The 16,304-nt window shown below is 45.7% G+C and overlaps 1 protein-coding gene across 1 annotated transcript in view; it reads left to right on the forward strand.

The window, feature by feature from the left end:
* Positions 1-1,037: 1,037 nt before the first annotated feature.
* The window catches only part of LOC122931543 (schlafen family member 9-like), a 55,797-nt gene continuing 40,530 nt past the window's right edge, over positions 1,038-16,304 (forward strand). Inside the window, 2 exon segments of the mRNA XM_044285610.1 lie at positions 1,038-1,072; positions 1,882-2,900. Of these exon segments, the coding sequence (XP_044141545.1) occupies positions 1,038-1,072; positions 1,882-2,900 (1,054 nt within the window).

A 16,304-nucleotide genomic window follows, 5' to 3' on the forward strand; every position in this document is an offset into this window, starting at 1 on the left:
GTACCATACTCATACGTACCCTGAAACTGCTAGAATGTCACCAGATATGTGCACATGCACACCTCATGCATCTCTGAACAGCTGTAATCCTCAATTAAAGGGGTAACCCCTTCACCCAATTATGCTCCCCCTTGCCCTGTGCTGCATAGAGTTTGGCAAGGGCTGTTTTGTTTACATTGGCACACTCCTAGGCGGAGGCTTCTTTTTCAATGCAAGTTAATCCTTTAAAGTGAAATAAAGTAAGAAGTTTATAACTTTGCATAGAGGAAATAGGCAAATGTCCAGACTTCAAAATAACCCTGCTCCAAAGCACTACTATGGTAGCACTAAAGACCGCCCATTAGCTCAGAACCCGCACAACCCCTTTAACAGGGCGCACTTCCAGGAAGGCAGCTCTTAGCCCTAAGTGTAAATTACCAGTACCTGGTTCCATCGGATGTTAAAATTATAATCCCTACTATACCAGTAACGTGCTATAGCTGCTCACTTATTGCAACAATTCCACTGTTCACACATGATTGGTAAAAGAAATGTAAATAAAAAATAATCAGAGAAATAAAAAGGAAAAGAAAAAAAAAAAATTAAAAATGATATCAATATATTTAGTACAGGTAGGAAAAAATTTAAACTAAGCTCTGAGATTTATTATATTTTTTTTTTTTGCTATGATTTTTCTTCTTCCTATTACAAATTATGATTGTGACTGAGTTTTAATTTTTGGATCTGGTGCAAGAAGTGACTAAGTGAATCTGAAATCACGCATATAGGCCTCATGCACACGACCGTTGTTTTGGTCTGCATCCGAGCCACCGTTTTGGTGGCTCGGACCCATTCACTTCAGTGGGGCCGCAAAAGGTGTGCTGTCCGCATCCGTTGCTCCGTTCCGCGCCCCCCACAAAAAAAATATAACATGTCCTATTCTTGGCCGCACTTTGCGGACAAGAATAGGCATTATATTGACGGCGGCGGCTTCCGTATTTTTGCGGACCGCATAAAACGGCACGGTCGTCTGCATCAGGCCATATAAGTATATAAACATGGCCCGGACCCACTGCAACTCCCCTGACCCATAGTAACTGCATCATAGTGTTTTATGATGTTAGCTCTTATCTGATCGCGGGACTAAGGGCTGTATTACACCAACAGATTATCTGACAGATTTTATGACCAATGATGGGTCAGATGGTCTAATGCACACACAGATCTTTTGTTATACACACCAATTATCGGTCTGATTGGACAGATATTGGTCAGGTAATCTGTTGGTGTAATACAACCCTAATGTACGTTGCTTATGTTATCATCATGTGAGAATAGTACAAAAGACCCATGATCAGATAGGAACTGACTGTATTATAAAACACTATGATGCAGACAGTTCGAGTCAGGGGTTGGTCCTGGAGATGCATCCGACACAGTTGTGTGAATCAGCCCTAAATGAAACTGCATGTGATTCCAGTCTTACAGGACCTATTTTTGCAAGCTTTGTTTATTTCTGAATCAGTCATGCTTCACTGAAATGCACATTATTTATTATTTAAGCGCCATTCATTCCATAGCGCTGTACATATGATAAGGGGTGCACATACATAATACAGACAATTGCACTAATCATAAACAAAATGAGTTACAAACTGGTACAGAAGGAGAGAGGGCCCTGCCCGTGAGGGCTTACAATCTACATGGTATGGGAGAAGGACACAGTAGGTGCGGGTTAAGTTGGTCATGGCGGTATAGAGGCAGCAGGGTCCCCTTATCTCTTCTTCCTGTTTACTAACCACAAGTAATATGATTTTATTTTTATTTAAAAAAAATAAAAATGTATGCATTGCTTATATTTTGAGTTTGTGATTTTTCTAACTTGTTTTAATTTTCCCTCAGTGACCATTATTTAAGGTACCCTGATCAATTGCTTTATACAGAAAAAACTTTGCTGGGTGAACATCAAAGGAAAAGACCGACAACACAAACTGTCTGCCAAAGAGAAAATTTGAGTAAAGCTGTATGCTCCTTACTAAACTCTGGAGGAGGAATATTACTGATTCCAAGTCATGATAAAGATTTTGATTACAAAAGAGATGGGCTAGGACTGGACCTTGAAAATGAATTACATACACTCATATATAAACTATCTGCAGGTGATTACTATGATTTTTCTCAGGAAGGTTCATATTTAATTCTATTTGTTAAAAGCTGGGTTATGCAAAAAAAACATTGCAATCTTTGTACACTAGAGACTGGTTTATATACGCGAAACTTCAGCTCAAAGGGAATGGCAAGTGCTATGCAGGTGATGGATGTTATAGAAAAAAAATCACAAGGAAAATGGAAGAGAGCTCGCTCATCTACAGTACCAAATAATCAGCCAAATGTCCTAGAGAGTTTGCTGGAAAAAGAGTATCTATGTCAAGGTGAGAAACTGGACATTGCAGAATCAGATTATATTGAGTTTAAAGATTTTAGCACAGTCAAGTGCTCACAAAGAATCCGCGAAGCAATTAAAATATATTACTCGGCATTTGGAAACAGTGATGGCGGATGCTTGATTATTGGAGTAGACAATAAAGCAATGGTAAAAGGGTGTGGAAGAGATTCCCAAAAATCAGATCTTGAAACTTGCATTAAAGAAGATTTAAAACGTCTGATATTTGTCCACCTTAATAACTGTGAATCAGAAAATGAGTTTTACACTCTCACAATGAAAGATGTTCGGCACGAGAACAAACCTATAGGATACGTCATTTTTTTGCAAGTGGAGCCGTTTTGTTGTCTTGGTTTTGTGAAAAATCCTTGGTCTTGGATCCTAGATTTTAAACCTGATGACTGTTTGGGAAAACATCTACAGCCGAAGCAACTGACTGCATCTGAGTGGGTGAAGATCATAACCAACCAGGATTCAGGTAAATCATTTTTGCTTTTTTATATACAAGACTACTGTACTCAAACTGTCAGACTACAGTGACAATGAAAACAATGCTAGGGTTTCATGTGGGTTGTGATGCAATTCTATTTGAATACACTGAAAACAGAGCACCTATGTATCTTTGCCTTTATACAAGATAGCCAGATAACACTATAGAGCAGAAGCTTTTAGCTATGCTGGAAGCAAGGGTTAAAAGCTGACTTTCTACTGTGAAATGTCTTTTATGTTGCTTTTGTTATCCTAATGATCATGATTAAAATCCACACGAGTCCACACACAAATGGCATTTGCTGAAGTGAAATAATCCCTTTATCATATAGACAAAGTTAATGCAAGGCACTTACTAATGTATTGTGATTTTCCATACTGCCTCCTTTGCTGGCCGATTCATCGATCACATTATACATTGCTCGTATGCAGGGGTTACGACCACCGCTGCAGAGCATATATGAAATGGCCAGGATAGGATCTGCTGCACATGTGTGCCTATACATGCTTCCACAGTCCCGGCCACCAGAAAGGTTGGCCCTTTTTCCTGTACTGTGCATGCACGGCCATAACTGCTCGATTACAGGGTGGTCATAACCATGGAAACGAGCAGTGTATAATGTGATGGAAGAATGAATTAAGCCAGCAAAGGAGGCAATATGGACAATCACAATACATTAGTAAGTAACTTGTATTTACGTCCTGTACATGATAAATGCCATTTACTGAAATTAGACAACCCCTTTAACTCCTTCCCACGTGTTAGCACAAGCCACTGCACTACTAGTATTACATACAGGGATGCGTGGGCTCCTGAGCTGGTGGTAGCAAATGCATCTAAGTGGTTACTATAGCACTCGGTGGTGGTGCAGGCTCAGGAACTGAGCCCATGCCATTACTTGCAGGTGTAGCTGTTTTATACACTTTGCCCAACTGCCAGGATCTGAGTGTAACTGCCATTTTGGTTTAAAGAGTCTTCTATCAAAGCTGTAACTAAGGAGTCTGTCTTCAGCGTTTTACTGGGCACTAAAGATGCCTGTGTGTAATTAGTCAGATAGGCAGGGTAATGGAGAGTGATAGGCCACAAGTCCATAGTCTTAGACTGAAATAGTAACAAGAGGCGGCTGGAAGACTCTGCATGTCACATACAGGTGTCTTCTGAATACCGAAGACAGATTCTCTTTATAAACGCTGTTAGAGCTTTGCTAGGAAGACACCGTATGTTCTAGTAGAAAGAAACATCCTTCCCTGATAAAGTATATATACCCTCACCTACTGTGTTCTCCTCTTCCGTTATAGATTGTAAGCTCTTGCAGGCAGGGTCCTCTAGCCCTCTGTACTAGTCTGTAAAAGTTTCTTGGTTATTGTATTTTACATTTGTGTAGCCCCGGCTGGATGTACAGCGCCATGAAATTAATGGCGCTTTAAAATAAACGATAATTAAAAATAAATAGAATCGACCGTTACAATTTAACTCCAATTCTAGAAATTTCACCCTTCAGGCGCCGCAATCAATGCTGACTGTGGCATCTAAGTGGTTAGAAAGAGGAAAGGGCTCTCGCAGATTTTCGATAAGTTGCTATGGCAACCCATGCCTCTAAGCCTGAGCCTAATAGGCTGCCTGCGCAGTTTTACAAGGACAGACGTAATACAGTAGTATTACAGTGTATATTATGTAAGTGTTCTGAATATCGTAGATAAAAAATTGTAAAACCTCTCTACTCTGGCCAAGGTACGGACAAGTCCTGTGGGATCCATGCCTGGTTCAATTTAATGAATGTGAGCTTATCCACGTTGGCTGTGGACAGACAGATGTGCCTGTCTGTGATCACAATAACACCCCCCCACACACACACACACACACCGCCGTCGTAATAAACACACAATCAAACGATACATTTTCCGCAGGGCAGGCCAGCACTTCTGAGGTGTACAGGGCAAGCTCAGGCCATGTGCCCAATTTGAAGACTTAGAAGTTACATGGGGCAGACTCATCAGTCAGTAAATGCAGACGTGTGCACACGTACTGTTCCACCATGTTGCTGAAACGCTGCCTCCTGCTGTCTGTATCAGATGGTGGTGCTGTAAATTGTGGCATGCAGACAAAGCTTTTCCACATTTCAGCCATGCTAACCCTCCCTTCTTAGGTGCTGACTATGCCCCTGCTGCGTTGGCGACTTCCTTCTCCTTTGCCGTCTTCGTCTCGTGCTTCCACTGAGCCCCAGCTGTCAGGTGGGAACGCCATCAGTAGTGCCTCTATCAGCATTCGCTTGTACTCGCGTATCTTCTGTTCACACTCCAGTGATGGAAATGAGGATGGCACGTTGTCCTTGTAGTGGAGATCCAGCAGGGTGGCCACCCAGTAATCAGCACCGGTTAGAATGTGGGCAACTTGGTGGTCATTGTGCAGGCACTGCAGCATGTAGTTGCTCATGTGTGACAGGCTGCCTAGAGGCAATGACAAGCTGTCCTTTGTGGGAGGTATATCGTCTGTGTCCTCTGTATCCCCCCAGCCACGGTCCAGTGGTGCCTGTGAGCTGATTTTGGTGCCACCCTGCTGTGAACGGGGATCATCCTCCTCATCTTCCAAAAATTTGCCCTGGCTGGACAGTTGGGTACCTGGCCGCTGTTTGTGCAGGAACCCACTCTGAGCCACCTGTGGACGACTGGCCTGATAACTGTGTTCCTCCTCCTGTGCCACATCCTCATCCATCAGTGCCTGAAGCAAGGTGGAGTTCCACCTTGTGGGTACGTCGCATGTGAGCGGAAAGGCCAAAGTTATGCTGCAGCGCAGACAGGCGAGCAGCAGCAGGGTGAGCGCGCACAGACTGCTCTGACATATCGGGGTAATTCTTCATGAACCTCTGAACCACCAAGTTTAGCACATTCTCCAGGCAAGGGATATGCGTCAAACCAGCTAGCCCCAGAGCTACTACAAGACTTCGCCCGTTGTCGCATACCACCAGGCCGGGATTGAAGCTCAGCGGCACCATCCACTCATCGGTCTGTTCTTCCATGCCCGCTCACAGCTCCTGCGCGGTGTGGGGTCTTTCCCCCAAACATATGAGTTTCAGAACAGCCTGCTGTCGTTTCCCCCTGGCTGTGCTGACGTTGGTGGTGCAGGTGTGCTGACGTGATAAGCAGGCGGTAGAGGAAGAAGTGGAGTAGGAGGAGGCACCGAGAAAGTCCAGCTATCCTGGGTGGCGGTAGGACATGCACCAAACCACTGTCCACCTCAGGATATGCTGATGTGGTAGTGGTGTGGCTGCCACATCACCTGTTTGCAGGGTGCCAGGTGCCCCTGTCGCTCCAGAGGGGGAGGAGAGGTAGAGACCGCAGCAGAAGGAGCCTCTGATCTTTTGTGGTTCTTGAGGTGTCTTCCACTGCAGCTCGTGCTTTGAGGTTAGATGCCGGATCATGCAGGTGGTGCTCAGGTTGAGAACATCTAGGCTTCCCATCAGGCTCTGACTGCACAGCATGCAAAGCACCCGTGTCCTGTCGTCAGCACACTGCCTGAAGAGCTGCCACGCCAGGGAACTTCTTTGCATCGGCTTTGGTGTGCTATGTCTCTTGGCACATTAGGCAGTAGCAGGCATACTGGCTGGGGGACAGCCGCTCTGGTTTTTCACCCTGCTCCCTCTTTTGCTGTGTGGCTGGTGCTGCGTGCACCCCTCCTCTTCCTCCAAACTACACGCCACTGGCATGACCTGGATGCCATGTGAGGTCTAGGACCTCATCATCCTCCCCATAATCTTCCACCCACTGCTCACATTTGCCCTCCTGGCCGTTCTGAACACTGCAGAAAGCCCCAGCAGTTGACACCTGTGTTTCGTCATCATGCTGCGGTGTTTCTCCCACGTAGTCATCCGCAGTGGTTGGGCATCAGTGCACTCAATCTCTGTCACTTCTGGGGCAGGACTAGGTGGATGATCCACGAAAACTCCGCCAGCAGAGTCATCAAAAAGCATAAGTGACTGCTGCATGACTTCGGGCCCAGACTGCTTGGCTGATGTGCAAGGGGTTGAGGTGGAAGACTGATGCCCGTGGGCCGCCGGTGCCAACTCTGCGCTTTCAACAGTGGACCGGGTGAAAGACGATGTGAAGGAGCTGGAGGCACTCCCAGCCATCCAATCTACTACCGCCTCTACTTGTTCTGGCCTCACCATTCTTAGAGGGGGATTCAGGCCTACAAAATGTCAGATAAACGTCCTGTCGCCTGCGTGCACAAGAGGGAGGTGTTTCATTTGGGTGCATAGCTAGCCCAGATCGACAACGTGTTCTCCCTGCAGCAGGAGCTCCACCACCAGCAACACCACGGCCACGTCCCCTAGTTTATGCTCTCCTCATTTTGTTAGCCACAAAATTGCCTGACAGACGAACAATTGTATATCCGTGTCACGGATGCAAAAGAGGTGTTGGAAAAAATAAATAAAAATAGGTAGGGCACACCGACCCTATTAACCGGCTGAATAATCCTGAAGAGGCCACAAACTGGCTGGATGGCAGGGGCAGAAACGCCAGACCTCCAAGATGAAGGCCCGCATATTTCTTAATCGCCATCGGCAGAGAAGAGATCTATGGATCCGGACTCTGGGACCTGCGGGGACACTAACACTGACTAAGTATCAGTATTTTCTACTACCACTGTTTAACATTGATCTCACTTTTTGGCTAATCATCACCAGTGATAGAATAATCAAGCCCATAGTTAGATAAGAAGGGAAATGTGAGATTGGCAGGGGCATTATATATGTCGTGTAACGATCTCGCAGCTCCTGTCTGAGCAAAGTGGAGATAGTGTTAGCGAGGGGGTGTCCCTGTTGGCCACTTACTCGGGTCTTGGGTCTGGATACCATTAGAAGTTAAGGATTGGGTCCATTGTCACTATGTTATATAGCTTCTATAAGTAAGATACAAGTTATATGGTGCTACTGGTAACTCACCATACGCACTCCCCGTTTATTTGAAGTGCCACACAACTGGTAAAGTGTCTTGTATTTAACAGCTAGGAGTGTTATAGCTGGTTTAACGTTCTACCATGCAGGCACTTGTCACCTACATTAAGGTACACCTGATTGTTCAAATGTTATATGTTATGTGCCGAATCGGGAAAGGTAAATTACAGTGAGGGAGACAGGAGGGCAACAAGGTCCTTTTCACGAGTTTGACATGTCGGAAATGCGTATAATGTCCTGGAACGTTAGGGGACTGGGCAGTACCAGAAAACGCACCATGGTCTTTTCTGCAATCAGAAGATTCAACCCACATATACTCTGTTTGCAGGAAACCCATTTAACGGCAGATACTACTAGGCATACCCAGAAGCCTTCGGTGCAATGGGCACAACATTTGTGTCACACCAGTCTGTCCAGAGGGGTATCGATACTGGTACATACCGTATTTTTCGCGTTATAAGACGCACCTGATGATAAGACGCACCTAGGTTTTTTAGGAGGAAAATAAGAAAAAAAATATTTTGAACCAAAAGGTGTGCTTTTGGTAGGTTTTGAACTAATGGTGGTCTGTGGATCACGCACTGTTATGGGGATCTGTGGATGACGCATTGTTATGGGGGGATCTGTGGATGACACTGATGGGGGGGATCTGTGGATGACACTGATGGGGGGGGATCTGTGGATGACACTGAGGGGGGGATGATCTGTGCATGACACTGAGGGGGGGATGATCTGTGCATGACACTGAGGGGGAAGGATCTGTGCATGACAGTGAGGGGGGGGGGATCTGTGCATGACAGTGAGGGGGGGGGGATCTGTGCATGACAGTGAGGGGGGGGGGATCTGTGCATGACACTGAGGGGGGGGATCTGTGCATGACACTGAGGGGGGGGATCTGTGCATGACACTGAGGGGGGGATCTGTGCATGACACTGAGGGGGGGATCTGTGCATGACACTGAGGGGGGATCTGTGCATGACACTGAGGGGGGGATCTGTGCATGACACTGAGGGGGGGGGGGGGGATCTGTGCATTGCACTGAGGGGGGGGGGGGGGGGATCTGTGGATGACACTTATGTCATCCACAGATCCCCATAAGTGTCATCTACAGATCCCCCATCAGATGGATCAGTGTGGGTGGAGGAGGCGGGGACACTCATGGGGGGGCCCGGTGCAGTGACTCTACTCTAATACACTGGGCCCCCGCAACTGTTAAACATTCAATTTGATCTCTATATCTAATTGTATACGCACTGTACGGTACTTACTGTAGTACCGGAAGTATAACATTAAGACGGCGCAGATCGGCATCTCCCTCGGTCATGCGCCGCCTGTCGCAGCTCCCCCCTAGTGCGCCGCCTGCCCCAGCTCCCTCGGTCATGTGCCGCCTGCCCCAGCTCCCTCCTCATGCGCCGCCTGCCTGCTTATCTCACTTTATGAATGAACAGGCAGGCGCCGCATGACAGAGGGAGCTGGGACAGGCGGCGCATGAGGAGGGAGCTGCGGCAGGCGCTGCGCTGTCTTATACCTCCGGTACTACAGTAAGTACCGCACAGCGCGTCTACAATTAGATATAGAGATCAAATTGAATGTTTAACAGCTGCGGGGCCCGGTGTATTAGAGTAGAGTCACTGCCCCGCCATAAGTATCCCCGCCTCCTCCCTTCACACTGATACTTCGCTGGCCGCGCTGTGCAGCATAGCGGCCAGCGAAGTATTCGCTTTATAAGACGCACGGCCATTCTCCCCCCCCCCCCACCACCACCACTTTTGGGGGGGAAAAAGTGCGTCTTATAAAGCGAAAAATACGGTAAGTCCCTTAGATGGGAAATGGAAGCCATTCAAATAGACCCGGCTGGGAGATTTGTATTTATAGTTGCATATATTAACTATACTATATGTTATCCTGGGCATCTACATTCCGCCACCTTTCTCCTTACAGATTGTTCAGCAGGCAGTGAGTTTTGCTACTTCATATCCATCAGCCCGTATAATAGGTCTTGGTGATTTTAATGCGACCTTAGATAAAGACCTAGATAGACATCACTTGGCTGAGGGTTTTGACAACCGCCCCAGTAATATGACCTCTTTAGTCGCATTAATGGGAGAGGTAGGTTGGATAGACATGTGGCGACTTAAATACCCTGATACTAGACAGTATTCTTGTCATTCGACTAGCCATAACACACTATCACGAATAGATTGTGCCTTTGGTAACCCAGCTATGTGTTCTTTGACATACAGTATAGAATACGGACCAAGGGGCATTTCTGACCATTCGCCGATACAAATAGTGTTGACACTGGAAGGGGGTGGGGATCAGACGCTCAACACGGATTTACCCTTTCTGGCTGTCCCTGTTTGGACCTTCTGATCGCATTCCTGACCAATTAAAGGTTTTTATAGAGGGACATGGAGAAGTCATAGACTACTCATTACTCTGGGAAACCATGAAGGCATATCTTAGGGGATGCCTGAGGTCTACTATATTATTCATTAAAAAGTCAGCGGCTAGACAGGAGGAAAGAATGGCGGCGGAATGCATTAGACTGGAAGCAACATATGTTGCTGACCCCAATGATATGAATAGAGAATCTTGATTAACACTAGGGAGTCAGTATTTGACCCTACTTAAAGAAAAGGCCCAACTGAAAATGTTTTTCACAAAACAATTATACTTTGAATTGGGCAACCAATCTAGCAAATTACTCGCTCATATTGTCAGACAGAATCAGGCATCCCCGACGGTATTGCGTGTCAAAACCTCAGATGGTCAGATATTGTCAGACCCTGAGCTCATAGCGGGTAGATTTCATGAATACTATAAGGACTTGTATGAGACCAAAGTAAACTATGAGATGGATGACGTCATGCAGTATCTTGATGACAGGAGGCAATAGGCAGATTTAGAACCCCCTATATACTTCAGGAATTAGAAGATGCTATAGCACAACTAGTAGGGGTAAATCCTCTGGCCCCGATGGATACCCCTAGAGGTATACATTAAATATGCTGCCCATATGAACCCATTGCTAATCCGTATGTATGAGAATGCATTTCATAAAAGATGCTTACCACCATCAATGTATGACGCCACCATAGTGGTGCTCCTTAAGCCGGGCAAGGATCCAGATGAGTGGGTTGTAGTCGGCCGATATCTTTATTGAATATCGGACTATAAAATTATAGCAAAGATTTTGGCCATGCGCCTTGGGAGAGCGGATAGTACCTTCGGTTCATCTGGATCAATCTGGATTTTTGCCCGGTAGATCTACCACTGATACTATCAGACGGGTGCAGGCGGTGACCCAAATCGGAGTACAGAAAGGAGAGCGATGGGCTTTAGCGTCTTTGGACACCACAAATGCGTTTGACTCCGTTGAGTGGCCCTATTGTTCAGGTTCGTCACCAATTTGGATTTGGTCCTAATTTTTATCCAATGGATAGCTATGCTATACAAACATCCCAAAGCAGGTATTTTGGTTAATGTGTTGATGTCAGATAGCTTCAGCTTGGGGCGGGGTACGCGACAGGGATGCACTCTGTCTCCGCTACTGTTCGCCTTGGCTATAGAGCCGTTAGATATGCGAATCAGAGCGGACTCACAATTCAATGGAATTAAAATAGGAGAGCAGGAGGATAGGATAGGCTTATACGCTGATGACATGGTGTTATTCATGTCAGACGGAAGCCACATTGCCTAGAGCAATCACTATAATCAAAACATTCAGTCAGTATTCTGGACTGAGGATAAATTGGTCCAAATCGACCTTATGTCCTTTATACCCACTAGATCAGTGGTCCCCAACCTTTTTTGCACCAAGGACCAGTTTCATGTCGGACAATTTTCCCAGGGACCGGGCTTAGGTCCTGGGCGGGGCTTCGGGGGTGGGCGGGGCTTAGTGGGTGATGGTCGGCGCTGACTGATTCACGCGCATAACAAAACACAAGGTTCATGTTAAAATAGATAACTATTACATTTATTATTAAAATGTGGCTCAAAACTGACTAGGGTCTCTGCTGCACTGAGCTAACCATCCCTCACTAGCCCTTTTCAGCTTTCATATTGGTGGCAGTGGCTGGCCGGCATCACAATTAGAAGGAACGAACACTCTTTTTCCGACCCGCTGTACGGCCGCACGCTGTGTGTGATATGCGCGTCGGGCCCGCATGCGTCTGGCGCAGTGGGGTAACTAGAATTAATATGGGCCCCAGGGCAACCTTTAAATTTGCCCCCCCCCCCCCCCCCCCCCCGTGGCAATAATAACCATGAGCACCACCGTGCCCCTCATGTGGCCGACGTGGTTATTATTGCCAAAGTTTTGTCAGGTCGCCCCCTTTCTCACTATATTTCATTTTGCCCCCACTCCTATATATTTCATTTTTTGCCCCTCTCTGTATATATTTCATTTTCATTTTGCCCCCTCATTATTTGCTGCCCCTGCCCTCATATGGCCGGCGTGGGTCCCCCTTTCCGAATTCAGACATTAGTGCCGGTTATTATAATGTGATATGATATTAGGGCAGGGGCAGCAAATAATGAGGGAGCAATATGAAAAGGAAATATATAGAGAATGGGGGCTAAATGAAATATAGGTAGAGAGGGGCCACTGACAAAACTTTGGCAATAATAACCCAGTTATAATTGCCAATGTTTTGTCAGAGGCCCCTCTCTACCTATATTTCATTTAGCCCCCATTCTCTCTCTCTCTCTCTCTATATATATATATATATATATATATATATATATATATATTTATATTTATATTTCAGTTTTTGCCCCTCATTATTTGCTGTCCCTGCCCTGCCCTCCCCTCATATGGCCGGTGTGGGCTCACCACTTTCTAAATTCAAACATTAGTGCCACTGACCATCTGCCCCCGTACTTGCAGGCTGTGGCGGGCTTCAGTTCGATGCGCGATCCCGTGGCTCTGCCTGCGGCGCACCACGTGTCATTCCAGCAGTGATCCCGCAAGACCCGCTGCAGGAGGTCACGGGATTACAACAGGTTATGCAGCGCAGGCGCACTCAAAATATAGGGAGGGCCCGGCCGCCGCACTGAAAAAAAGCACTTGCGGGGCCGCGGGCCCTCCCCCCTGCCCTGGCGTCTCCCCTCCTCTGTATGGCCGCGGCCCGGCAAACAATCTTCCAGGGCCCGGTCCCGGGCCGCGGCCCGGTGGTTGGGGACCGCTGCACTAGATGATACATTCCCCCAAGGAGAATTACCTGTGGTGCCTAGCTATAAATACCTGGGTATATATATATAACCAAGGATGCCGCATCCTTCCACACACTGAATAGCCATCCTCTCCTAGAGTATTGCAAAGATAAATTTAGAGTGTGGCAAGGATTACCTCTTTCAGTACCCGGGAGAATCAATTTAATAAAATTGATTATTTTACCCAAGTGTTTATATATACTGCAACACGCCCCCTATGTAGTCCCAAAGGCATTTTTCCAGAAGCTCGTATCCTTAATGTCACCTTTTATCTGGGGTACGAATAGACCGAAACTGTCTATATTAAATCTGACACGTCTTAAAAAGGAAAAAATGTCTCTGCCTGATATACACTTGTATTACTTAGCTGGGCAATTGAGAAATATAAAATCATGGCTATCGCCGAATGGCACTCTGTGCAGACAAGAAAAACATCTTGCAGAATACCTAGATCTCATTAATCTGTGGCCAGTTTTGGAAAAACCTAAACTATTCCCCCGTAGGTTGCTACCATTTCATAGGGTGGCTGTCCAAATATGGTCTGCTTGTAAGCATCTTCATAAAATCGGGACGGACCTAATGGAGACACCAGTTTGGGATAATCCCATGTTTCCTGATCTGATGGTACTGCGGGACGGTGCGTTCTGGAAGGAGCATGGGGTTGTCACACTGGGGAATTTATATAATAATAATGTCTTCAATGACCTTGAGTCATAGACATGAGTTGCCCAGGAATACATTCTACAGGTTTCTGCAGCTAAGGCATGCCATGCAAACACATTATAGAGATACCCCAGTCCTATTGTCCACATTTTCAATGATTGGAGTTATATGTTCTCAAGGTCCACGTGGCTTCATATGAGCACTTGATACCCATCTCCTATGTATCAAGCTAAGGCTACTTTCACACTTGCGTTCAGAGCGGATCCGTCTGGTGTCTGGACAGACGGATCCGCTCCTATAATGCAGATGATGGGATCCGTTCAGAACGGATCCGTCTGCATTATAGTTTAGAAAAAATTCTAAGTGTGAAAGTTGCTCAGACGGATCCGTCCAGACTTTACATTGAAAGTCAATGGGGGGACAGATCCATTTGAAATTGAGCCATATTGTGCCAACTTCAAACGGATCCGTCCCCATTGACTTACATTGTAAGTCTGGACGGATCCGTTTGCCTCCGCACGGCCAGGCGGACACCCGAACGCAGCGTTCGGGTGTCCGCCTGCTGAGCAGGGGACAGACGCTGCCAGACTGATGCATTCTGAGCGGATCCGCATCCACTCAGAATGCATTAGGGCAGTTCGGATGCGTTCAGGGCCGCTTGTGAGAGCCTTCAAACGGAACTCACAAGCGGAGCCCCGAACGCTAGTGTGAAAGTAGCCTAAGAGGTAACCCGGTGCAGGCATTGTCAAAATGGAAGGCAATGATTCCGGATTTGTCTAATGAAGATGATGAGGAAATACTTAAATCCCCCACATTAGTATCACCAGCCATAAACAATAAGTTTATACAATTATGCATAATACATCAAAGTTATATGTCTCCACGAAGGTTGCATAGGATGGGCAGGCTTGCCCATTCCAGATGCCATAGATGTGCAGCATAAAATGCTTATTTCTGGCATCTTATATGGGCATGCCCCTACATAAATAGGTTTTGGGAGGAGGTGGTGACTCTACTCACAGATTTATTGGGATGTACAGTGCCACTTCATCCTAAAATATGCCTTTTCGGAATATTGGATGAGATTCTTTACTCTCACCATGCAATGATATTCTTGAGAGAAACACTATTTTTGGCATGAAAAGCAATAGCCATTAGATGGATGGGAGATAGAGCACCTACTCTAGCACAATGGAAGTTATTGGTCAATACTGTAATCCCATATGAAAATATTGTGTTTAAGAACAGGGGCTGTATGTCTAAATTTCAAAAGGTCTGGGGGGTATGGTGTTCATCAACACAAACGCTCTATTCAGCTCGTAGATTGACAGAAGCACTGCAAGCGGAACAAGTCAGACACTTGTAAAGTTTGGCAGGACGGGGAAGATGGGATATTGTAGATCTCGATATGCCACCTTAGTTATTACTGCTGATATCTCTATTGGCAATATGAGCCTTCCCTCTGGAGGATGGATTGACTTACCGACACGGCACAGGTGTTAAATGTTTTATTCATTTTAACCATGTATATGTCACTTGTACAACTCATTTTTACTATGCTGATGTATAATGTATGGAAGTATTTGTACATGAGAATCGTTATAATTGGCTTTAAGTGTTCAATAAAGCGAATAAAAAAAATAAAATGGTATACAGTAGGGTACAAGCAGTTGGAATACTACCTCTAGAAAATAAGGGAAATGGCCACTTGGTGAAGAGGTCATCCAAAAAGCATAAAGACTTAGGGGGTGATTTATGATACCCAAAGCAATCAATCAGATTCCAACTTCCAGCGCTCCTTTGGGAAATAAAAGGTGAAAGCTGATTGGTTGCTATGGGGAACTAAACCAGTTTTCATTTAAACCAGTTTGATAAATCTCCCCTTTAATATTCTAAAGTAAAAGAGCAGATTCAGACACATGAAATAACTCTTCCCTTTGAATTTTGAATATATATATATAGATATATATATATATATATATATATATATAATCTCAATACATAAATTGTGTTGGACAGGTTGTAGAGACCACATGGTGTAAATACAGTCAGAGCTACACCAAAGATTCCCCACTTTATGAAACTTTCACAGTTATTGTCTACGTAGGAACAAGGTTTTATCCAGCAATAATTATATATGATATTGTCATTGTCCCTCATCTAAGATTCCGAGCAAGCAAACACTAGGAATTGTAGGCACTGTTTGCCCTACCACTGCTCCAAATAGGTACATCACAGCAGCCTACAATGACTGCAACTTAGTACAGGACCACATTAACCCCTTTTGGATCTCCACCATACATATACGGCAGAGGATTATTATTTTAAAAATCTCAAGTGCACCAAGCTCTATAGTTGCCAGATTTCTGCTGTTTTACAGCAGACACCCACAGCTAATTTCTGCGCCTGGTGATAATGCCGATCACAGACCTTTAACCCCTCAGATGCCATTTTCCATTGTGACCTCGGTATCTGAGGTGGCTTTCCCTGGGAGCGCTGCATTCCTGGGCCCAAATAGTTTCCTCATGCTGCGATCAGGGAAGCAGTTAATTTGTGTT

This window comes from Bufo gargarizans, chromosome 3 (genome assembly GCF_014858855.1).
Source record: "Bufo gargarizans isolate SCDJY-AF-19 chromosome 3, ASM1485885v1, whole genome shotgun sequence".
NCBI lineage: Eukaryota > Metazoa > Chordata > Amphibia > Anura > Bufonidae > Bufo > Bufo gargarizans.